Source organism: Penaeus vannamei, chromosome 2, assembly GCF_042767895.1.
Source record: "Penaeus vannamei isolate JL-2024 chromosome 2, ASM4276789v1, whole genome shotgun sequence".
Classification (NCBI taxonomy): domain Eukaryota; kingdom Metazoa; phylum Arthropoda; class Malacostraca; order Decapoda; family Penaeidae; genus Penaeus; species Penaeus vannamei.
Genome location: NC_091550.1, coordinates 48279796 through 48304795, shown reverse-complemented (window position 1 = coordinate 48304795; position 25000 = coordinate 48279796). Strand labels below are relative to the sequence as shown.

The 25000-nt window shown below is 39.7% G+C and overlaps 1 protein-coding gene across 1 annotated transcript in view; it reads right to left on the bottom strand.

Annotated features, from left to right (window-relative positions):
- LOC113812136 (RNA-binding protein Musashi homolog Rbp6) overlaps positions 1-25000 on the bottom strand; it is a 1047083-nt gene that overhangs the window by 44118 nt on the left and 977965 nt on the right. Inside the window, exons 8-10 of the mRNA XM_070133875.1 lie at positions 23068-23211; positions 12690-12770; positions 411-515 (exon numbers count right to left, since the gene is read on the bottom strand). Of these exons, the coding sequence (XP_069989976.1) occupies positions 411-515; positions 12690-12770; positions 23068-23211 (330 nt within the window). The remainder of the gene's footprint in view (positions 1-410; positions 516-12689; positions 12771-23067; positions 23212-25000) is intronic.

Sequence of the window (25000 nt, the reverse complement as noted above, 5' to 3'; positions counted from 1 at the left end):
TGGTAATGGTGACCCATGAACTCCATCAAAAATTGTATGGAATTTCAAATATAATTTTATATATATGGTGATTTTTTTTTTACACACATACAAAAAATACATCTTCTATACATTGTATGATCCCAATTTTTGTATAGATATTTTCTTTTTCCTTTTTTTTTACACATAAACTTCTCAAAGAGGTATCTGGTACTACAAACTCCCTAAAAAAAAATAAATAAAAAAAATAAAAAAAACCTTCTTGAATCCCCCCCAAAAAATAACAATTACAAAAAAAAAAAAAAATCAACTGGACCCTACCCACCCCACCCACCCACCCAAAAAAAAAAAAAAAAAAAAAAAATCTTGCATCATGAAAACTGTATTAACAAGTGATACACTCGCTACAACGAACTCAATGCTTTTCTTACCAGGTGCCAAAACATGGACGGCGCGAATTGGGGCAACCGAATTGGAGGTTAGGCCTTTGCTGGAGCCCTGACTCTCATTTCTGATGGGTATGGCGGCAGTCAGGCCTATAACCACAGAAAACGTGGTCAGCTGTGGTCAGCCTTAGGGGGGGGGGGGTGGAGGGGGGGGGTGGAGGGGGAGGGGGGTGTTGGAGGGTTTTGAAGGTTGGGTGGAAAGGGTAAGAGGGTGGAAAGGGGGGGAGGGTGAAAGGGGTAGGGGAAGGTAGGGAGTTGGGGCAAGTTATAGTGGGGGGGGGTAGGGTTGTGATTGGCTTTGAGGGTTATTGAAAGAGGGAGGGGAGGGGGGTGATGGGTGAGGGAGTTGTGGGGGGAGGGGGGAGTACACGGAGAGGGAGGAGGGGTGGTAGAGTGTGTGGGGAGGTACGGGGGAGGGGGGGGGTGAAGTGAGGGTAAATACATCCTCACTTTTTCATCCCTGGGAGAAAATGGGAGAGGGGATGCGGGGTGGGGGTGGGGGAGGTATGGATGGGGAAGGGGGGGGGGTCTGTGGTTATCATTGTGCTAATTATTTGTCTTTTTGCTTTTTTATGACATTGTGAATTTCATTTTTCTTAAAATGTATTAACTAGATTAGCGTGTATTCGCACTATGGTCTTATATACATACACAGTTACCCACAAACACAGGTATACTGGCTCCATGTGTGCATGCATTGTAACTATGTAAGTTTGTTCTTTGTGTACGTGTACTTGTATGTGTACATGTATTTGTACGTGTATGTATATGTGTGCTTGTACATATACCTGTACATGTAGATGTACGTGTACTTGTATTTGTATGTGTACATGTACATATACATGTACTTGTATGTGCAAGTGTGTGTATGTATGTACTTGTACATGTATATGTGTATATGTACGTACGTACACACTGTGTGTGTGTGCGTGTGTGTGTGCGTGTGTGTGTGCGTGTGTGTGTGTGTGTGTGTGTGTGTGTGTGTGTGTGTGTGTGTGTGTGTGTGTGTGTGTGTGTGCACGTATACACATACACACACACACACACATATGTGTATGCAAATGTATTTGCATAAGTACATAAGCAACAAATGCGAAAACAATGACTCTGAAGACAAGATACGCTCAAAGACAAATAAGATAACCCACATAACTTTTCTTTTTTAAATATATATAAATCACAACTACAAGGGAAAGTTCCTCCAAGGGCTTGCCTCTGAACAACCAATCCCAAGGCGGGAAATTCCCCTCTAAGGCTGAAAACAGCTTTATCATATTACATCATAAACTCGGCAAAGTACAACAGAAGAGCATCCTAATTGTAATTAGAAATGGACGGCACAAAATCGAACAGCAAAAGGCTATATATATATAGATATATATATTGTAACATGGGGAGGCATGGGAGCTTAAGTTCTACAGCAGTTGTAGGGTACACTGAAATAAATTCTTGGAATATATATATATATTGTTTTGTTATTGACATGTCCACTTCGCCCCTGTCGTAAATTTCCCGCCAAAAGCTACGAGGCAAAAACAAATTCAAATTATTGGCGGGAAATTACATTCAAAGACTCAGGGACCGTTACATCTCATTACTACTTTAATCCTTTAATTGACGTCTTTTTTATCCTCCTTTATTTTACACACAAAAACATATGAGATGTATGTATATAGCCCTACAATGCTCGTATCATAAAATTCGCAATAAAATACAAGTATATATAAAAGGGGGAGGGGAGGGGGCGGGAGGGGGAGAGAAAAGAGATAGAGCTACAACGCAGCCATTAATATCGGCCTCTATTATAATAATAGTAATAATAATAATGCCAAAGAAGCAGTTTTAAGAAAGGGGAGGGCGAGGGGGCCAGAGGGGGGCGGGGGCGGAGCGGGAGGAAGAGGTTAATCTAAGATTGCCATCATCTTAAAGATTCTCTGAATACCTATTCAAACGTCAGGCTTTCTCGTCTACCATTACTGAATTCCCTAACTGGTTCTACTTGAATAATCATAGTCATAGGAAAACACTATAAGATCGCGCCTACGCCTAGATCACCGTCAAAGTTTACTGCACCTCTAAAAGAGAAATACATAAGAAATACACTAGAATTACGAGAGAAATCTAGATTTGACTAGAGTTTCTAGAGTCTAAACATTGGGTCAACCCTTACTCATGCCTCGGGTATCATGCATGCTCAGCATATATGATCTAGAACACTCTAGACTGAAGTATTTGGCAGAGATACTAGAAGGAAATAGAAGTTGTTTTTTATATGTTGACCATTATATTTATTTTACATACATACATAATCAATTTTTTTTAAATGACTTTTAGGTGGTAGCACTTATTTTTTAGGCATACATAATCGCTTCTAATGGCAGTACGCTTGGCCTCAAATTATTTTTTTTCTGGCGAGTTGACGGCCGAGCGTATGTACCATCAGAGGCATTGTCAGCAGAACAGGTTACATTCCACATTGTTCAAAATAAATGATAATAATAGTAATAAAGAAAAGGAAATTGCTACATCGCCGAGTTTTGCCTCGATCTTCAAAAAAAAAAAATGATGTCAGATCTCATTAAATTCAGCCTTAGTTTACTAACAAAAAAAAAGAGAGAGAGAAATGAAGAGACCCTTTCCGATCCCTCGCCAACCCCCTCCCTTTTTTCACCGGTCACCCCCACTCCCCCAGCCCTCCTGGCCGCCACCCCCTCCTAGCCACCTATGATGAGGGGTGTGGGGAGGAGGGTTTAAAGGGCGGAGGGGGAGGGAGGGAGACGGCGTCCACCAAAGGGAGGGTAGTGAACTAGGGCGTGGAGGTCCCGTAGACTTGTTCGCCACGACTCCCTGGCCGACACAAAGACCTCTATGTGAAAGCATGGGTGTTTGTCTCCCCCCCTCCTCCCTCCCTTGCTTGCTCGCTTGCTCTCTCAAGCTCCGGTGTTGCACGCCAATGCGCTCTCCTAGGCCTATTCCATCGACTGAAAAACTTTTTTTTATTATATCCAACCCCCCGTTCTGATTTTCTTAAAAATGCAGAGAATAAATACGAAGAAAAAATGACAGAGGGGGGGGGTAAAATGACTGTTGCTAGAAATACCTGCAACTAATTACTCAAAAATGAAATGCATGCGAAATAGGCGCTGGGAAAGTGAGCTTAGTTGCAATCACCGATTTATCTTTCTGAGGAGGGGGGGGTGGTTCTGGGAGGGGGGATACCTTGGGAAAACAAACTGTCAAAGAATGTCCTTCATGAGAACATCAAAATTACAAGTAGAAAATTACAATTATGATATGCGTAAATTAATTGAAAGAGAGAGAGAAGAAGAGGAAGAGGAGGGAAAGAAAAACACAGAATAATAAATGAGAGAAATGCATGCTTTGAAATGGGAAATTTTGCTGTTATTCCTTTTCCAATGTGACACATTAACATCATAAATATTAGGGAAAAAAAAAGAGATTGTGCAATAGAATGGGAAAAAGAGCTTTCTTATTCCCATTAGAAAGAAAATGACCATAAGAAACAAGGAGTCGGGAAGACCCTTTTCCAATACCAAAAAAGGTGTGCCATAATTTTTTTATATAAACGGAAGCACCGCCTTTATACAAATGATATTGGAAAGGGACTGCCGATGGTCGCACGGAAGAGCGAAACCTTGCATAAAATTTTTGCATTTTTTTTTTTTTTGCATTTTTTTTTCTCAAATATGTCATTGTTGTAGCATCAATGGAGCTTTGCAGTTGCACCTCAATGAAGCCTAGGATCTAATTGAAAAGTTGAAACGTGATGGGTGGAGGAAATCAATATATATATATTTTTTGTATTTTTATTCTCTATATATATTTTTTTTATAGTTCGGGAACCTTCTTCCGATGCGTTTGCAAGAGACCAGAGAAAAGGATCGATCGACTAATGTTTTTTTTGATCTTACAAATTAGGAAATTATGAAAACGACTTTTTAAAAATGACATCAACATTTTCGCCCTTAAAAAATAAAAAAAGAAAGAAGTCGAAAACAATATCTAAAAGAACACAAAATTGGGGAAAATATATCTAAAAAAAAGAATTGACCAAAAAAATCGAATCAAAACAGAAAAAAACGAAATCCAAAAATAAAAATAAAAATCGAAAAATAACGAATAAAAATGGAAACAAAATTAAAGTGACGTAAGAATATGAAACGAAGAGGAAGACGAAGAAGATGATGGCAAAGACGAGATTGTGCTGTCTTGAGATGCGCCAAATAAAATGAAGTTGGAGAGCGTAAGAGACGAAGATAATCTTGTACGCAGCGGGAGGGAAGAATGTAATGAGAAAGAGTGACAAGAATTAGAAAGGAAAGTGTAAAAAGCGTAAAAGAAGAGGATAGGGAAGAGGTGAGGAGTCTGGAAAAGAGAGGGAGAGAAAAGGAGAATGAAGGAGAGAGAAACTGGGAGAGAGGGAAGGAGGGATGGAGGGAGAGATATAGAGAGGAAGAAGAAAAGAGGGATAGAGATAAGGAGATAAGTAGAGTGAGAAGAGAGAGAGAGAGAAAGAGAAACATAAAAAAAAAAACAGAAAAAAACGCTTACCAAACCGAACAATACAAAACCCTCTCTTTTAAATAAACATAACCAAACAAACAAACCCAGAACATAAAACAAAATCTCCCAAATATGGCGAAAAAACAGACAAAGATACCGAGAGAGAAGTGACCAGCTGTTCTCTGCTCCCCAACGCCTCAGAAGCCCGGTTATTTCATCCTAAAAGTGAGTAAAAAAGCGCATTCCCAACTAATACTTGCTTCATACATCACAAACTCACCGAATCAATAAAAAGTAGATATATATCAAGTATTGTAAAATAATATAAATATTTTTTTAGGGCATTTTAATATTTATGTATATATAATATTCACGCGTAATGACCACGAAATGAAAACACATTCGAGCAATTTGTAAAATGGTTGATTTGCAAAAAAAAGAAAGAGAAAAAAAAAGAATTGCACCTCCTTAAAATCAAGGCCGTCCTGATCATTGTTTTGAAAATCATTATTATTTCATTATTTTTGATTTTAGTTTAGTTTTGAATGTATTTTCACCATGTTGGTCTATGGCTTCACCCAAACATCAAAATACCACAACCTTTCCCTGATTTTTAGGAGCCTCAGCACCCTGTGTAGTCAATAAAAAATATAACAGCGCATTAAATATGTCTCGGGGCTACACAAGCACCCCTGACTAGACCACAAAATGAGTATTACCAACGTGTATCGCAGTTGCATAGTTAAAAAAGTGACGGAATTGGCACTGTTGTACTCCTCCCCTTGTCTCGTTTTCTTCCAGGCGTTTGAAGGGGAACTCTCCTAAAAAAAAAAAAATATCGGATACTCATACCTTCTCTTCTTTTCTTTTTTTAGCCCAATGGTTTGGTTACTTTTTATCCAATCGGAAATATGTTTCGGAAATTCAAATAAAACGAATTGATTCTATGATTCAGAAGAGCAAAATATACAGAGGTTGGGTGGAGTTCGCCTTCATCTGCCTGTTGGACTGACAAAAAAAAGCGAGAGAGGGCAAAACGCGTTCCCTACATGACTAGGCCTAAATCTTGTGAGAATCGTAGCCAATGACTGGCCTCGTTTCTACGACGACTTCTAATAACGACTAGGTGCCGCATCCGCCCAAAATCAGGATGCGGGGAAAAATATGTAGTTCTCGAAACGGCCTAGTATACTCACTCTAGAATGACCTCACAAATTATATCTGGACACAAACTCTAGAACAAGATCCAAACTAGCTGAACGGGACTAGTTTTGCTCTAGCAACATCTCAAGTCTAGATATAACTTGGCCATGCGCCCATCCCTGTGCCAAAACAAAAAACAAAAAAAACAAACGAAAAAAATTCAAAGAAAAATTTATATTTATATATTTAAAAAAAAAGAGAGAGATGTATATTACATTACCACAATTCAGTCATTAGTATTAATATAAGCTTCTTTTTTTTTTTTTACAACCAAAAAACTTTAGATGGGAAAGTTTCACTAAGTTCTCTACGCCGGGCACCAACTTGCACACCAAGGGGAAACCTACTCTATGGGCCTATCTGTTTAGCAAAGCCGACTTAATCTACCATTAATAGATGGGGTTAGTAGAGGTGGGAGAAATCATTCAATTTTATCTTTAAACTAGAACTAGAATTCTCTTAGTAGAGATATTGCTTATTATTGTTTTTTTTTTCTCAATCGATTAAACATTCTTCATCTGCTATATGAGGGAGGGGACTTGCATGAACAAAATCCAAAAAAAATAATATATTAAAACTAAAGAGAGCAAACTCAAAAAAAAAAAAATCCACATACAGAGAGAGCTAAAATCTAAATGAAAAAGGTGTCCAAAACGACAACGAAAATGAACCACTAGCAAAGCCAGTCATTTGGTACCAATGACGGTACAACCTCATTATCTGAACCTAGCCCTGTCTTACCAATCCCATCCGGGTCTTATCGGGTCTTCCTACCGGCCAGTACTTACACATGAAATGGAATGACAGGAGCATCAACCATTTTGTATGTTTTGATTAGTTTGAATCTCTAAATAGACAACTTTCAAACTAGCATATTGTCATTTTGTTTCATTACAGTTGGAAAATTAAATATTTAAGTTTTTTTTTTTTTTTAATCTTTTTCTTTTTATAGACTTGTTCCTTGTCAGGATCTAAAACGTTGTACTATAAGTTGAGGCGCAGTTTGTATTTCCATCACGTCTACATTCTTCAAGTACTGACATAAATAAGTTAAATGTGTAGGATGGAGTACGGCTTTCAAGCGGATGTGAAATAAACTGTCACACTTTTTGCGGACTTTCCCGCCGACTTGGACACGATTCTCTTGAAAACTTTGCATTGGCACGTCGTCTGAATTTAGGCATCTTTGTTACTCGCAAATAGGAATGAAAGAAATAATGTTTTAAGAGCTCGAACGAGTAAAATTGGCGCCATTCTTCTGCAAAATCTCCAAAAGGCGGGATCTTAATTTCGTGTTGCAGTTTCCAACACCCTCTCCGGCCAGGCGCGTTACCCTCCCTCCCTCCCTCCCTCCCTCCCCATTCCTTCGTTATTCGAAATTAATCCAATTTACCTTTATTTATCGTAATCCTTTCTTCAGCAATCTACCCTTACAATCTCACTAAAAAGGATTTGAGCTTGAAAATTAATCTACAGTAATTTCCTCTTCGAAACCCGGATTTAAAGATTAATCTGATGAATATTCCTAATCTTCCATTCTCTAAATCTCTTGTCCGTCTACATGCCGGTTTAACTCTGCCCAAAATGCACCCAAAAAAATAACAGCGCCTTCCTTAAATCGGCACAAAAATAAGATAAAACGAAATTTAGCAAAAAAATATAAAAAATCACCATGTGTAGCACATTTCCAGCAAATAAAAAGCAAGGCAAACAGCCCTTAGCGGCTAATACTTAACTTAATCAAGTTACAATAGCTGTTTACGACAAAGCCAGAAAAGAGGAAGAACAAACAAAGTACCGCAATGAAAATGCAACGTGAAACTCAAAGACCAAAAAAAAAAAAAAGAATAAAATGTCTAGCAATAACAAACTGCAATCATCACCAAAATCCCGGCACATGACGGGAAGATAAATAACACAAAGAGCCCCCCCTTAAAAAAAAAAAGGGGGGAGCATCGTTGCAAACTCCACCTCAATAGGCCTACGTACAATCCCCTCAATAGGCCTACATACAATCCCCTCAATAGGCCTACACGTACAATTCCCTCGCTTAGAGTCTTTAAAAAAAAAAATCTAGTTTTCCGCGTGCCTCCGTGCCTTGGCCCAGCCGTACCCCCCGACATCAAGGCACTCCAAAACGACCTAATACATGTTCATCACAGAAATAAGAAAACTCCGCTGGACTCTCGACGTCGCCGCGCCTCCGAGACCCGACCGCGGTCTTCAGCCCCTCCCCCGGGGTCTTCGCACGCCTCGCCGGGGACGCGGCATCTCATTTAAATACCATTTCGCGAGTTTCTGGTCACAAGAGGAGCCGAGAGTTCCCTTCTTTTTCCCCCGAAAGTTGCGGAGGACTGGAGGGAGGCCGGGGGCGGTGGCGGTGGCGGCTGGAGGTGCCAAAGAGGGTCAAAAGGAAGGACGAAAAACAAAACAAAACAAATAAAACAAAGGGAGAGGAGGTGTCAACACAGCGGCCGAGTCTCGTGTGACCTTCGCCCAGCCTCGAGGAAATGAATGAACGCGTCTCGACCCGGTCTGACCCGACTTCCGGACGCCGGGTACTCGTGCCGAGCGTCGCCGGGTGGGTCAAAGGTCAAAGCCACAAAAGCCGATGAGCCGGGGAAGAGCCATCGTAAAATATAAATAGAAAAATAGTTAAACAATTATAAATAAATAAATAAACCAAGAAAATAATATCAATATAGAGGAACAATATAACCTCCACAAAAACACGCTCTTCTCTCAACAACAACAAGAAAAAAAAGCCAAAACTAATAAAACAAAACCATCTCCCCGAAGGACTTCAAAAAAGAGTCCGAGAGGCGAGTCTGCGCTTCGCCGGCGTCCGAAACGTGCGAGTCCAATGCCGCTGCCAACGGGTTATCTTGAACAAAACTGAAAAGCGAAAACACCGAGTCACGGCTTGGGATCAACCCTTTCAAACGCCGTGCATGTTGTGCGGACTTGTGAAAGGCGAGACCGAAAAAACACCAATGAATGAGAAGGGATGAGAGGGAGAGGGAGAGAGAGAAAGAGAAAGAGAAAGAGGGAGGGAGAGGGAGAGGGAGAGGGAGAGGGAGAGGGAGAGGGAGAGGGAGAGGGAGAGGGAGAGGGAGAGGGAGAGGGAGAGGGAGAGGGAGAGGGAGAGGGAGGGGGAGGGGGAGAGGGGGAGGGAGAGAGAGACAGAGAGTGATAGAAAGAAAAGGAAAGACAGAGAGATGGAGATAAAAAATAACAATAAATAAAACTCACAAAAAAACCCTCTCACCCTAAAACAAAAAACAAAGTCCAGCACGAACAAAGCCAAACGAAACAGCTGATCGCCAGTACCTCCCCGATTCCCCAGCCTTCAGCTCCCAAAAAATAAGACCACAAACAATCTGCGGAACACAAGAGCTTAAACATCTCCGCCTCATTAAATAAAAAAAACATGTGACACGGATATGACCTTCCTTCGTTGTTGCTGAATTCGATTTGGCATGAAAGCTGTTGAGAAACTTTGAATATACATATACGCGTAAGGATAAACACGTATATGTATACATCCATGTATAATAATCATACTGAAAGGGACACACACACACACACAAAATAATTAGTCGATGATTGCATCAGTCACATGTCCTGGAAATGTCGACACTTTGAGTGCTCTTTAAACAGCTCCCTCTCCTTCATATAGCTAAGGTTAAGTGACTTAAATAAAAGCATTGCAGGAAGGGGGTCCTGCAAGTGGATGGATCCTGAAAATTGGGATGGTATCAGATCTTAGCCGTAAAATTTGTCAAAGTCTTTCCTCCATGCCCCCCCAACAAAATAAAAAAAAAATCTCCATTTTTTTTTCTATTCACCCCCCCAGATAAACCTATTGATTAAAAAAAATGTACGAGGAAAAAAGGAATATATACAAAAAAGGGGACAGTAGAATCTTCCGTCGTCACCAAAAAAGAAGAAGAAAAGAGAAAAAGGAAAAAAAAAATCCCTTCGAAAGCGACGACGTAAAAATGACAAAATATATCGAGTTGTGTTATCATCATCATCATCATCATCATCATTGTGATATCATTATTATTGTCCTGTGAACTCTCCCGTGCAGGCCAGAACAAAGCGGGCCCACACACACACCTCTTCTCTACAGGTGTACTTTTTTAATTAACCTTTATTGTTTTAATTATATAGGTCTATGTACACAAAGTTGCAGCAACAAGATGGAATAGGAAGTGTCCCTCAAGAAGCTTAACCCTTTTTTTATCTAGTGCTTGGATTCCTTCAGACAGGGAGGTGGAACTTTTTTGTTTATTTAAAGGTCTTATCTTATCACCATGTCAAAACCATCAAATTTCCAAATAAGGGGGTAAAGGGGGGCCTTAGCTTTTTTTTGGTTAAAGATATCATTATTTTTTGGGTTATGTCTTGTTGGTTTGTTTTTTTTTTTGTATTTTTTTTGTCGAGTCTTTTATATGTTTGTTCGTTAAATGCTAACAATAATCACAGAAGAAATCAGTTCTGAACGGCGAGAGGTGAGAAGGGCGCCACAGGTAGCACTATAAGGTCCATAGGCTATATACAAGGCATGAGAGTCTCGGCTTGCCAGGCCTACAGCGGGCCGGGTTCAGGTGTGCCCAACCAGGTTTAAAGCCGGATTCAACCCGATATATTCTCCCAAAGGAAACTTGCCATCAGGCAAAATTCCAACAATCCCTGGGAAAAGAAACAAGAGAAAATCAAAATGGTGACCTACACCTTGTGTTAAGCTTTGATATATATATATTTCACTAACTTTTGATATCACATTCATTAGAAATATATAGATATGAAAGTCAAAAAAAAGAGAAAAAAAAACTTGCCACATATCTACAGTCATCGTAGCAAAGAGAGAAGAGAGTTTGAAAGGAGAAGAATTGACAAACAATGAGTACTGAATGAGGACAAAAGAGAACATAGTACTCCACTGCAATCCAAAAAAACAAAACAAAAAAAAAAGAAACTACGAATTTTGTATCTATGTACCTTGAAGATGAAACAGAGAGAAGTCACCAGAGCTTCAACTCCTTTTAAGACGAGAGGTCACTCCGTAAACTATCTTGCTGCTACAACTACCAACACACTGCTACTGACAGTGAGTGCCCCCTGGGAGGTAGGGGAGGGCCGGGGGGGGCCACTTGGCAACTCACTCCTGACAACACCAGTACGACGATATGGCGGAGAGGTTGTGATTTATAGAAATTTATACACTTCCTCTTTGATATCTTTTTGGATGACATGGTATCTTTTTTATTAATATATAGACATAGATCTCTTTTTTTTATTGTTGGATTAATTAATTCCCTAAAGAGAGTTCTTCTTTTTGAGGTGTTCATTTCTTTTAAAACATTTTTGTTTTTTTTTTCTCTGATCAAAATCATCTAAAGAAAAAACAAAAAACACAAAAAAACAACTACGAGGACTCGAAATGCTTGTCTAAAAAGGCCTAAATTGGGTACCTTTTCAATGATTAAGCAGGTTAACCAAACAAACAAAAAAGGGTCGTCAAAAATGGTTAGTCATTGAAAAGATATCCAACCTAATGGCATATTTTGTATTCATATACTTCTTATTTCTTTCTATCTTTCAACATCTGGATCCGTTCCCATATCGCCGAAGGGGTTAATTAGCAAAGAAAACAAGTAAGAAAAAAAAAAAAAGTACATAAACAAAAGAAAAAAAACTCATAAATTAAAACAATAGAAAAAAACAACAATGTATATATATATATGTAAAAAAAAAAATTACTCTATCGAGTGTTATACAAATACGAAGCTACGGTCATTTGCCCAGTCATAGCAGCCTACGCCAGGAAAACCACACAAGGCCTACGACCCTAGATTACAGTACATGTACCCTTGTCTACACGCAGCTGCGGGGTGTTAAAACTTGCCTTTGTTGCTCTAAGGTCAAGAAAATGGATCATGCATCAAAGCCAAAATGATGGTGTTAAATGCGTCTTTTCAGAACGCTATTTTTTTTTTCTTTGGTAGAAATATTGGTTGGGGGCTATTGGAAAATAGTTCAAGTTGCTATATCTTTTTTTTTTTGGTTTGTTTTTTTTTTTAGTAAATTGTTTCCTTCAAAACTTTGTAAATGTAGATCCTATGCTCGTAAACTCAACAATTGGGTGACGGCATTCGAAAAAAAGACGGAACAGTCAAAAAAAAAAAAATGTCACATAATAATTGCAAATCAAACAATCCAAAAATTGGATGGTCTGGAAAGGGGAAAAAATAGATATATATATATTCATATAAATGCATTCAAAAGACTCGCCGGAAATATGGCCAGCTGAGTCGATTCCCTTGAAAAAAGAAAAAAATGAGAGGGAGTCATACAATACAAATATATTTCTTGGTTTGAAAGATGAGTTTGACAATGAACAACAATTTGGAAGGTTGAAAGCCATCCCCATTTGCAGAGCGAGTTACAACTGCAAGGCATGCAGGTTATATAGACCCAAATCGACCGGGTGGGGAACACACAGCGCTGCTATACCAGTGTTTAAATTACCTGCTGGATAAGGAAACCCAAAGCTCGGGTAACTGGCATAGCCGCGACCTGCATAAGCGGCGTAAGCGGCTGCCTGGATACCTGCAAAGAAAACGGGAATAGGAGGGGGTGTTACTCCAGATTTAAAAAAAAAACAGTTGTCAGTACAAAGTAATAATATGTAACTTATGATTATTTTTTCCCTATCTTGATATATTAAAGCTAGATTCAGTGCTCTTGTGGTGGTCATTATTGTGAAATTCTTAGTTCAAAAAAATTAGATATATATATACATAGAGTACGACTTTTTTCTAAAAAGGAACATTTATGTACGTATATTTTTAAGGAAGTGAAAAAAAGAGATTAAAAACTATGCGAAACAGATTTGGTTCTAAATCCTACTTTTAGATTAAAACTAATGGCACTGGACACATGCAGTAACAATCCTAAATCAGATATATATATTTTTTAATTAGCTTCGTACTGCGTTTACGTAAAAAAAGAAATTCTAAGTTGTTTTGGCATATAACAAAGCTCAAAAAAATTCTATAAGATATACCTCTGGCAACAACCCGTGACTAGTACAAACTACTTGTCCAACTAAGGGGCAGGACACGAGAGAATTTTCTAGAATCTGTCCACTTAGGTAGCAAAACAAAAATATATATCACACAACTACAGAGAGAAAAAAAATACAAGTAAGAACAACAATAATACATATTTGTTGTTGGGTGTATTTTTTATCATTATTATTATTTTACTTTCCCTGAATGTGGAACCAATGAGCATGTGATATTTCAAAATTTTAAAAGAGTAACGGTTTTAACGCCCTCCTTGTTTTGACTGTTAACTGGATGGACTGTATTGTATTCGTCCCAAGCTGGTGCCTGAGGTATAGTGAGAATTAAAAAAATATTATACCAGCCACACTCGAACCTGTCTCTTGATCTTATTATTATTATTTATTAATTAACGTTATCAGTGCAAAAAGGGGGAGGGAGGGGATTCAAAACCAGTTAAGGGTGGCTCCTATTACCAAGTGTTATAGTGCTCAAAATGCGATGGCTTCATTATTTTCTTCTTCTTTTTGACAAGAAAAAATAGGAAGCATATTTTTTTTTCTTTCGAGGGGGATCTGAATGTGGGAAGATGATTTTAAATTCCCCCCTTTTCAAAAATTGGCAAAAAAACACCGCCCTTCGCTGACCACATGTTTGTGTTTATGTCTTCCATAGTATGCATGTTTCTGTCACTGGTTTATATATTTGAATAAAAAATCCACATATGTTATCTGTCTAGATTATTAGAATCAAGTGATTTCTGTGGTTCTCAGAAATATTTGATGACATGTGTTTCATATCATAGGGTTTTTTATCTTTTTTGTGTTATTCAAAGCTTGGGGAATTAGCCCAGTATAAAGTTAATCATATGTTGACTCAGGTCTCATACTGAAAGTCTGAAGTGTTTTTTAAACATCGTTATTATCGTTATTTCAGTATTTTTGTTTTTTTTCTGTTTTTGTTTTGTGCGATTAAAAGGGAGGGATATTTCACTTCAGGAAATATGTATTTGTGATTGACTTTTTGTCAAGAAATGCTAACCCTCTGTATATACAAAAAGAAACTTATGTAATTAATTTGAAAGCATAATTATGACAAGCGAGGGACATCTTGACACACATTTAAATGAATTTGCAACATATTTCTTATAACAATCTCAACCTCTCAAAAAACAACCCAAGAGGTTATGGAACAAAAATATTATCTCGCCTTGGGTTGTGGAACCAGACATTTTTTTGCCTACTTAAAATGTGGAACGAAATGGATTTACAGAACCTCCTTTCGACTAAAATGTAAACAAGTCACATATCATTTGAGAATAATTGCGATAAGATTTTTTTTCCCCTTTTTCATTCTGTTGCCAGCAGCTTTTGTCATTGTTCATATACACATTTGCATACATCTCTTGCAAGTCATTCTTCGTTTTGATATTTTCCTCAACACATTTTATGTACTCTCAACAGGCTTTACTTATAGCCTTTCATTTTTTTTTTTGCACTCTCTGTTCCACCGATTTATGAATATGTGCATTTTCCCTTTTTTTCTTTCTTTCTTTTTTCTTCATATTTACCATCACAGTGACTTCTGGGCGCCTCAGGGGCTGGGGGGTGGCAGATGGAACACTGCCCGGGACGGTAACACTGACAGGTGGGACGCGGATAAGATACTGATATGATACTGTTCAGTGGCCACTTGTCTACGTAATACACTGACTAGAGGAATACTTGTCCAGCGACTACACTACGCAAGTGGAACAACCGTCTAAGTACACCACTGATGGACGAAATACTGGAACTACTACTGCCTGGTAACTACACAACTGGAATACTTAACCTGGTACTACGGGAACAAGAGGAACAGTTCATCAGAGCTCGTGGAACAATGCGTCAAATACTACACCGACAAGTGGAACACATTAAAATACTACACATTAAATAAAACGTTTTTTTTTTTAATATTGCTGAAGAAATGTGTAAACAAGCGACAGAGGAAAAATCAGATATTAAAAAAAAACGAAACAAAGTGTTCCAGTGTTTGTGTACTACTTCTATGCTCCACGTCAGCAGGTCACTTGGAGCCGGGGAAGCTCAAGTGACCCGTGGCCCTCTTATCCAGGTACTACTCTGAAAGATACTCCACTTGCTACAGTGGCATGACTGGCAGCCCAGCCAACCAGCTACTACACAGACAGGTGATCCACTCGGTCCACCAGCTACAGTACATGACAGGTGATCCACTTGTCTATGAAACTACACAGTGACAAGTAATTCAACTGGTTCAGCGGGTACTACAGTGACAGGTGAACTACATTATCCAGGTACTACAGTGACAGGCGCCCTAGCCACCTGCCCCAACACTACAGCGCGGCAGGTGGCGGCCCCCGCTCGCTCGGCCACCTCCCCTGCAGGAGGAGGGAGCCGCTAAGAGTAGGTTTTTGCAAGCCCCTTTTTTTTACTATGACTTTGTGAGTGTGGTAGTAGTAGTAGTAGTAATGGTGGTAGCCAGCAAGGGGCGGTGTGGAAGATGCTACGGGACAGGCTCGAGGGGTGGCGGGACTCACGCCGGGGGAGCCTACACGAGGCGCTGAGGCCCCCAAAGGAGGGAACACCCGTGGAACGTCTGGCCCTCCACGCGTGCTCCGCTTGCTCCACCTACTGAGTTCTCCTTCGCGTCACTGTTTCCGTCGCCGCTCTCGTCTGACAAGAGCTGTGCTCGCTGGATTTTTTTTTTTTTTTTTTTTTTTTTTACTATGATTATGATTTGTAAGGATGATTATTACTATTGAATTTATTACCATTGGATAGGTCTTTGTATATATATATTTTTTGGTACGTCTTTTTTTTATATATATCTACTATTACTTTTTACTATTTTTTTCTAAGTGAGCAGCATTATCTAAGGTAGAATCGGAACTGGTGACGGAGGTGTAGCAAGTCTGAGGGGGCTAACCTTGTGTAGGCTACCCCGGGTGGCTAGCATAGTAACAAGAAGAAATACATACCATCAGGGAGAGCTCCCAGCGACCAAACTAGATCTAGAACATTTGAGAGGAAAGAGAAAAAGAACTAGATCAGACACCTTGTCATGAAGGCATTCAATATGAGTTGACAATTATGACTGCAATTGGAAACTGGACACAAAAAGGTTTGGATCCCCAAATGATTGAATCTAATTGCATTTAGGAGTAGCCCACACTTTGGAGAAACACATGAGAACTCCAAGACTGAATTATTTTACTAAGAGTCCAACAGGGACGAGTAAAATAAACAAATTATCACTAAGGAATATGCTATAGACCCGCTATTGGTCACTGGGAGCCGTGCCAAGCTTGCCATGCCGCTCACCAGCCAATCAGTTTTGAGAATTAGACTTAGAGTGTACTGGGCCGGCCAGACACCTGATGCTTTGAGGTTTCTGATCTCTTCAAGTTCATAGTCGGCCCCGCAGGTAAGCCAGTGTGTGTGCCTGGCCACGAGGGGGTACAGCGGAATAGAGAGGTACATACAGAGGTACAGATATATGTGCTCATTGCCGCCTACGAGATCAGGACACCTGGGTTATTCTGTCCATGTAATGAAATGAAGCACAACCAAAAAAAAGAGAGAAAAAGTTCTCGAGCGACATCTTTTTTTTTTCTTCTTTTTTCTTTTTTTGTTTTTTTTATTTATTTTTTTGTATCTTTTTTTTTTTTTTTTTTTTTTTTTTTTGGTTTGTTGTCTAGTCATTTTTTCATCTTCAGGGAAAGAAGATAAATGATTATCTGATGTCTCTACTGTTTTCTAAAAGATCTATTTCGGCTCTACTAGCTATGACTACTCTAGTAAGGGGCTAGAACTAGATAAAGACAAACAGTAAAGATACGTTCAAAATTTTGTTTATTCTATCAACAATTATAATACAAGGCTTGATGCCTATGGTAAACTAGTATATATACTATCATTGGCACATGACATTACTAAAAGATTTAAAGGCCTCTTTAATGGAATTTTATGATAACCAAAAACCCTGTCATTTGGTACCAATTAAGTACTAAAAATCACATAGGCCATTCCTGAAAAAGCCTTGTAAGTGGTGTCATTGTCTTCCATACGAGGTGAGACGCGCAGCCCCGCGCTCCATAGCTATAAGACCACAGTAATGATATTCACAGCTAAAATCCTCTACAACTGCAGGAAAAATACAAATGGACCCCATGTCGTACAATGACGAAATACAATAAATTGTAGTAAAATGGTAATCAGCAGGCACGGGTTCGCTACGTCTCTCTTTTGTTTCGCTAAGTAAACTCTTCGCTAACTTTCTTCTCCGTTTTGTTTTCTGATATTTTGAACGGGCGTGTATCGTCTCGTCGCGCCTTTTTTTTTTTTTTTTTTTGTTTTTGATATATAGCACTTCTATATACGAATATATAGATAGACTGACCCTCTGCTGGCTAGATCTGTATAGCATGATCATTCTTAAAACCTAGAACTATTCTAGCTCAAGTACAATCTATTTTCGTGAGAGTCTACCATCTCCTGGCCGGCGGTCGCATGTTACCGTACCAAACCAAAAACCGAAAAATTACCGAGAAAAAAAAAAGACAACAAAAAAAAAAGAGAGAGAAAAAAAAACCTAATGTAAAAAAGTATATATATATATTTTTTCCTGGATTATCTTCATTTATTATTTTTTATGTATTTATTTATTTATGTATCTATTGTAGGTGACTCACCTCTATCTCATTTATAATACCTCTGTGCGCCGACTGCTACTTGTATTACAAAAATGTGTGCACACCGAAGCACGCGATATGTAACATTTAAACTATCCTTTAAATGTATGTAAACTATGTTAACATGAAATCAGATTTTGGGATCGTCATTAGGAACTCTAAGAAAAATGGTTACGTAGACATAGGCCTCAAGTCTCACGCGTCTAAACCTATTTAATTGAAGAAAAAAAAAAATACTAAGAGGATTTGATTTTCCTCTTCAATCTTCGGAATCTATGAAACGACGTGTTTTTCAGCTTGAAAAATTGAGCAGAAACTTTACCTTCCAACACAGCGCGTGTGTACTGTGTGTATATATAGATATATGGATATAGATATATAGATATATGTTATGTAACCCGTGCTATGTTGCAAAATCCATTGAATTAGACCTCACCACCTACTCCTATCGCTCTTTCTCTCTCTCTCTCTCACTCCCGCTCTCCCTCCGTGAACGTGGATTAATTATTATTACTCACAAACTGCCAAAAAGGAAGAAAAAATATATTTCCAAAAAATCTTCAAAAAGAGAGAAAAAAAACAAAAAATATTCTCCTAGCATGAAAATGAAGAACGTCTCTTTCGAACAAACGCTGATTGGCAACTAGCAGTGATACAGTATTCTACCAGGTTTAAGAAAAGTAAAAAAAAAAAATTATCTTCCAAAAAAGGACTAAAAAAATAATGAAAAAAAAAATTTACTTCAAAAATAATCACTCTTACAAAATAAGCATTACGATGTGCCTCCTAAGTCCCCTAAAGATCAATTATCTAGTCTGTATAAAAGTATAAAATATCTGATCTAAGACGATGAAAGTATGCTCAACCCACCCCTCTCCCCCCCCCCATGGCTTGGTTTGAGCTTGAACAATTGGACCGTTTTCTTTGCGTCTCTAAAAATCATGCTATTTAAGGGGGGACTAAAACTTGATTAGTTTATAGCTTTTCTCTTCTTCTTTTTATTTAAATTTGTAAAATCTCTCATTTTCTTCGCTTTTTAATCTTTTGTTTGGAAATGATATTCAAGAGTCGATGTGATTATCTACGTGTTCGTGTTTGTATATTATTCTGTCTGCTGTTTTTATTATTTTTTTTAAACATTAAACTTTGATATTTTTATTTTCTTGTATATAACTGATACCCAGAGTTCTAGCTTCGTCTTCCCGTTGGTTGCCTGACCCAAGAAACCTCGTCACTGCATAGACGTGTTGGTGGCGAAATAGCTTCCCTCTTCACTAAGTTAGTAAGGAAAAAAAAAAAAAAAAGTTTGAGAAAAAAATATATATCTTTGGAATCGGATGATATTTGGTTTGATTTTCAGAGTTTGATCGCATAGTTAGCTTTTAATAGATATATAGCTATATATATATATTATTGGATTGCCTTGCTCGCCAGAAAAAAAATTATAAACAATATAAATACTGTTTCTAAGAAAGCAAAAAAGGATTTTTATTTGATTTTTATGTGTATTTTATATTTTTTGGTTTTAAAGTTTTTGAGTTTTTTTTTTTTCTCCTTCAATCCACGATTTCTATTGCGAATTTTTTTTATTTTGCGTCCAAAAAAAAAAAAAAAAATCAAAACCTATAAATTACTTTGAACGTGTTCTAAATACGTAAATTAAGTGCCTGAGAGGTTGTCCCTGATAGAACATTGATTTAAATGATCCTCAGCTTTTCAGATATTATGCCAGAAACCATATTACTTTTTTTCTTCTCAAGGGATGAAGCCGTTCGCTTTTGATGCTCAAAATTCTACTTTTCATTTATGACTTTGTATTATTATTATTTTTTTTTGTCATATATACTCAAAATTCATATTAAAAACTACGATAAAAATGTTTATACGGTTCAAAGGACACTTGTAATATATTATCTCTAACTACAGACTTCTCAATAATACAATAGTTAAGTGAAGGGCTTAGGCGCCGCCCTCACCTACAGTATGTCAAGAAAAATACTCTCGGAACAAAATCAAAAACGATAAATTACCACAAGTTTGGGTAAATGTACAGAGCGATCTCTAGACTACATCATCTCTACATCTGCGTTACAACTATGGAGGGGGGCGCGGTTATATAGCAAAGCCAAACACAAAATAAATAATAATTAAAAAAAAAATCAATCAAAAATCAAATAAAAGAGGAACAAGAAAAAAAAAAAGAATAATAAAAAAAAGAAATTAAAAATAAAAAAACAACAACAACATATAGAAGACAATGTGAGTGTACAGAAAAAGGAAACATCTGCAACATAGCTTGAAATATGTTCACACTATCATACACTATCACCAAGTTAACACCTTCACGTGGCCTGGGAGGAGATTCTTCCTTGCACGGCCAGACACCAGCCTCCGAAGGGTTTTTTTTTGTTTTTTTTTTTTTGTTTTTTTTTTCAAATCCCACTCCCTTTGACCACTTAAGGGGTTAAGTGTACGCAGGTAAAATTATACGAGTCTCCTATATTGGTATCCAAACCTTTTTATGCAGCACATGTAAGTGGCTACGTAAGTACTGTGGCCTAGTAAGTACTGTACTCTTACGTAAGTCACTTGGTCCACGTAAGTACATGGCGTAATATGAAGTACCAGAGGCATAAGTAGGGGTGAGTACCAGGGGCCACGTGCGCGCCGCCGCCGTGCGGGCTCACTTCTTTAAGTACCTCTACCGTGCGCGCAGGTATACATACAAATATACAGACACAAACTTGTATTGATATATATATATATATATATATATATATATATATATATATATATATATATATATATATATATGTATGTATGTATGTATATATATATATATATATATATATATATATATATATATATATATATATATATGTACATATATATGTGCATATATATGTGCATATATATATGTACATATAATATATATGTATACTACATACATACATACACACACATACGTACATGCGTACATTTACATACATACATATATATATATATATATATATATATATATATATATATATATATATATATATATATATATATATATATATATATATATGTACATATAAAGTGTACACACATATATAATATGCAAACATAAATGTGTGTTTGTGTGCATGTGCGTGTATATAATATATATAATGATATACACATACATATACATACATATATACATATATATATATATATACATATATACATATATATATACATATATATAAACATATACATATATATACATATACATATACATATACATATGCATATACATATACAACAAAGTTCGGGCAAGTCGGAGCTAAGTCAGCACTGAGCGTGGGTCGGCGCGGCGGCTCGCACTTGGACCCCGGGACAAGCATCGACTTAGGCCGTGGTATATGCCAGTACCCCGTATGAGACAGGAGAGCAGAACAGCGCTATAACCTATTTACATCAATACAGCAGTATCACTTCATTATTATTATTATAGTAGCATTGCTTCTTATCACTTAAGTATGATGTACTTCACAAGAACTTCACCACTGCACTTGACAACGAAGGGAAGACAAGACATCTAAGCTTGACATTAAAGTGAATATTTAACCTTTCATAAGTATTGCATAGACATTGGAAAGAAGTGAATAATAATATTGGAAATCATTTGAATAATATACGCTGTCATTATTTACTTGCACAAAAAACTAATACAGAGAAAGCCCTAAGACATCCTGACCCAGGTGGGTAGAGTTGGGTAGTTCAACCACATAGCAACGACCTTTTTTAAAGAACAAAAAGAAAAAAAAAAGAAAAAAAAGGTAGAGAACAACGTCCAGCCTTCCCATATAAGGTAATTATAAACATTGCCACGTGAAGTAAGTCGCCGGGAGGACCTTAGCCCTTACGGCCTTGTAGCAGAAGGTCCAAAGTAGAACCAGGCGCTCCCGACATGCGATGGGTGGCAACAATACAATAAAGAGACTTCTCTCCTCAACACCAACTCGTGTGCAATTCAAACTTTACTTGGTTAGTACGGGAAACTACGCAATACTGAATAATGTTATTTATGAAGACTAGCAAAGAAAAAATAAAAAAGGTGATAAGCGGTGACTAGAAAAAACTAAGATAATGATGTATACAACACTAGGGCAACATAAGCTGTGTACACGGCTGTGACCATGGGTGGGCGCGATCACCTACACTATTTATTTGGTGTAATCTTTGGCCTGACAGGTACCAATACCGCGGGGGGAGGGGGGAGAGCCTGGTGAGGTGCCCAGGGGACCCTTGCACAGTTCACAGCCCGACAAAGTGAAGGAGGTCATGACCGTCCCAGCCCCGCCTAAAGAGTGAATGTCGTGACGCCCCGCGCGGCCCCGGGAGGGCGGCCCCAGAGGGCGGGCCTGACCCGGGCGGGCGGGGCCTGACCGGGGCCGCGCGGTCACCAGCCAAGTAAAGTTTGGGTCGCACGCAAGCTTGGCTCGGCAGCTATGGTAGGCTACACGCTACAGGGTGGGGGAGAGGGCGGCCTGCACGGCGGCCTGCCCGCGGGCGGCCGCGGTGCAGCTCGCCCCCCCCGGCCGATCATCATTATTGCTGGGGGGCCCCGTTGGCCGTGGCGGCTGCTGGAGATGGTTCTGCTGCTGCTGCTTGTGCGCCTACTCCCAGGGTCCGCGGCGCCCCGGGGCCCGGGCGCGGGCGGACGTGGGCGTGGGCGCTCACAGGCCCACGGGGATCGGGTAGGTGGGCACAGTAAGGCCTTGCATGCCCAGCAGGTTGGACACGGAGTAGCCCAGAGAGTTAGTGGTGGTGGTGGTGGCCGGCTGCGTGGTGAACGCCACTCGCTTGCAGCCGCTCATGTCCATAGCGTTGGCGGCGCCCACGCCCGCGTCCAGCCCGTACATGGCGCCGTAGCCAGGCAGGCCCGTGGCCAAGTGGCCCGACACCATACCGCTCGCTGCGGCCGCGGCCGCGCCCACCGAGGCCAGGCCGCCGAGGGACGCGGGCGTCACCTGCGGCAGGCTGGTCAGCGGCAACTGACTGGACGCGGCAGCGGCGGCGGCGGCGGCAGGCAGGGAGTAGGGCGCGTAGCGGTAGGTGGCGAGTGGTGGCACCGGGGACACCATCACCAACTCACCGTAGCCGCCGCGCCCGCCTCCTCGTCCGCGACCAACACTCGTCGGCAGCATCACCTCCTTCGGCTGGGCCTTCTTGCACTCCACCTGAGGGTACAGCAGCGCCGGGTTATCAAGGGCGGCTCGGCCAGGGACTCTATAAGCACCTGTCCGGATGCCTTTTACGCAATCGCTCAACAACACTCTGAGACTGGCACTCGCGGGTTGGCACTCGCTCTGGCACTCGCAGGCTGTCACTCAGAGGGGCACTCGCAGGCACTCGCAGGCACTCGCAGGCACTCGTAAACACGCCCACACAAACACGCACATACCAGACACACACGCTCGCGGTATACACTGATTTTGAATCACACACACAAACACAAAATAAAAATAAAATATACATATAATAAAATACACATGCCACACAACTCAAGTAAGTTCAACCTGACCTTAACATTTTCCATTAACGATGAACTTAAGTAAAGAGAGGAGACAGAGACAGAGAGAAAGAGGGGATAAAAGTCAAAAAAAAAAAGAAAAAGAAAAAAAAATGGAACAAAATTTCCCTTTCTATTTCGACGCTCTGTTAACAACCAATATATCCGTGATTTTTTAAAAAGTTACTGACCGCCGTTGGATAGGACTATTTTCACCCCAAATCGAGGAATAAAAATATATGTAAATAACACTCTACCCAATAAAAGGAATAATATGAAGGGTACGAGAACGCGTATAGATAAAAAGAGAGGGAATGATGATAGGAAAATGGAGAGAGAGAGAGAGAGAGAGAGAGAGAGAGAGAGAGAGAGAGAGAGAGAGAGAGAGAGAGAGAGAGAGAGAGAGAGAGAGAGAGAGAGAGAGAAAGAGAGTGAGAAAGAGAATGAGAATGAGAATGAGAATGAGAATGAGAATGAGAATGAGAATGAGAATGAGAATGAGAGACAGAGACAGACAGAGACAGAAATAGAGAACATTCGAGTGAGAGAAAGAAGAAAAATAGAGAAACAGAGACAAAGAGACAGATTAAAACAAAGAAAAACAAAAACAAACAAACAAAAGACAACCCAACCCCCCCCAAAAAAAAAAGACCAAAAAAAGGAAAGAGAGCGAGAGAGAGAGAGAGAAAGGGGGGCACGGCAGAAGTTCACAATAAGCGGCTTCCCCCTCGCGTTCCCCTCGCCAGGTGCACCTACAGCCACGTATCCCGGGTACAACTTCCGCCTCTGTGGGTACTCGAGCATGCAGTTACAAGGGAACACGAGCCCGCCATCTTGCACATATTGCCACCTTGTATTTGCGAGCCTTGCATTTGCAGATTTGCATAAGAGCATTTATGCCGGCTGGTGAGATATATAAATGCTTGTGCCAACCACTGCTCTGACTGGAAGATATATGTGTGTATGTAATTCGAAATTGTATCCCTCTTATTATTTTTTTTTTTCTTATCTTCCTTCTTTCTTATGTCTTTCGATTTCTTATTCTCGCTCTCTTTCATTTTTTCCCTCTCTCTCTCTCTCACTAGCCTCTTGCCCTCTACCTCTTTCTCCCCCTTCTTTCCCTTTTCCCCCCTTTCTCCTTCCCTCCTACTCTCTCTTCCTCCTTCTACCTCTCCCTCTCCCTCTCTCTCTCTCTTTCTCCATTTCCCTCAACGTCTCCCTCTCCCTCTCCCTATCTCCTTCCTTCCTTCTTTCCCTTCCCTCTCCTTCTCCCTTTCCCTCTATATTTCTATTTCCCACTCTCCTTCTCCCTCCTTCCCTCCCTCTCCCTCTCCCCTTCCCTCTCCTTTTCCCTCCTTCCCTCTCCTTCTCCCTCCTTCCCTCCCTCCCCCTTCCCCCTCTCCACACGTCGACTAAGAAACTTCCTTCCAAACTGACATGTTACAGAAGGACTCAGGTGCATAGTTCTCCCCTTCTTCCCTTCTTCCCTTCTTCGCACCCGCAAGAACGAAATGAA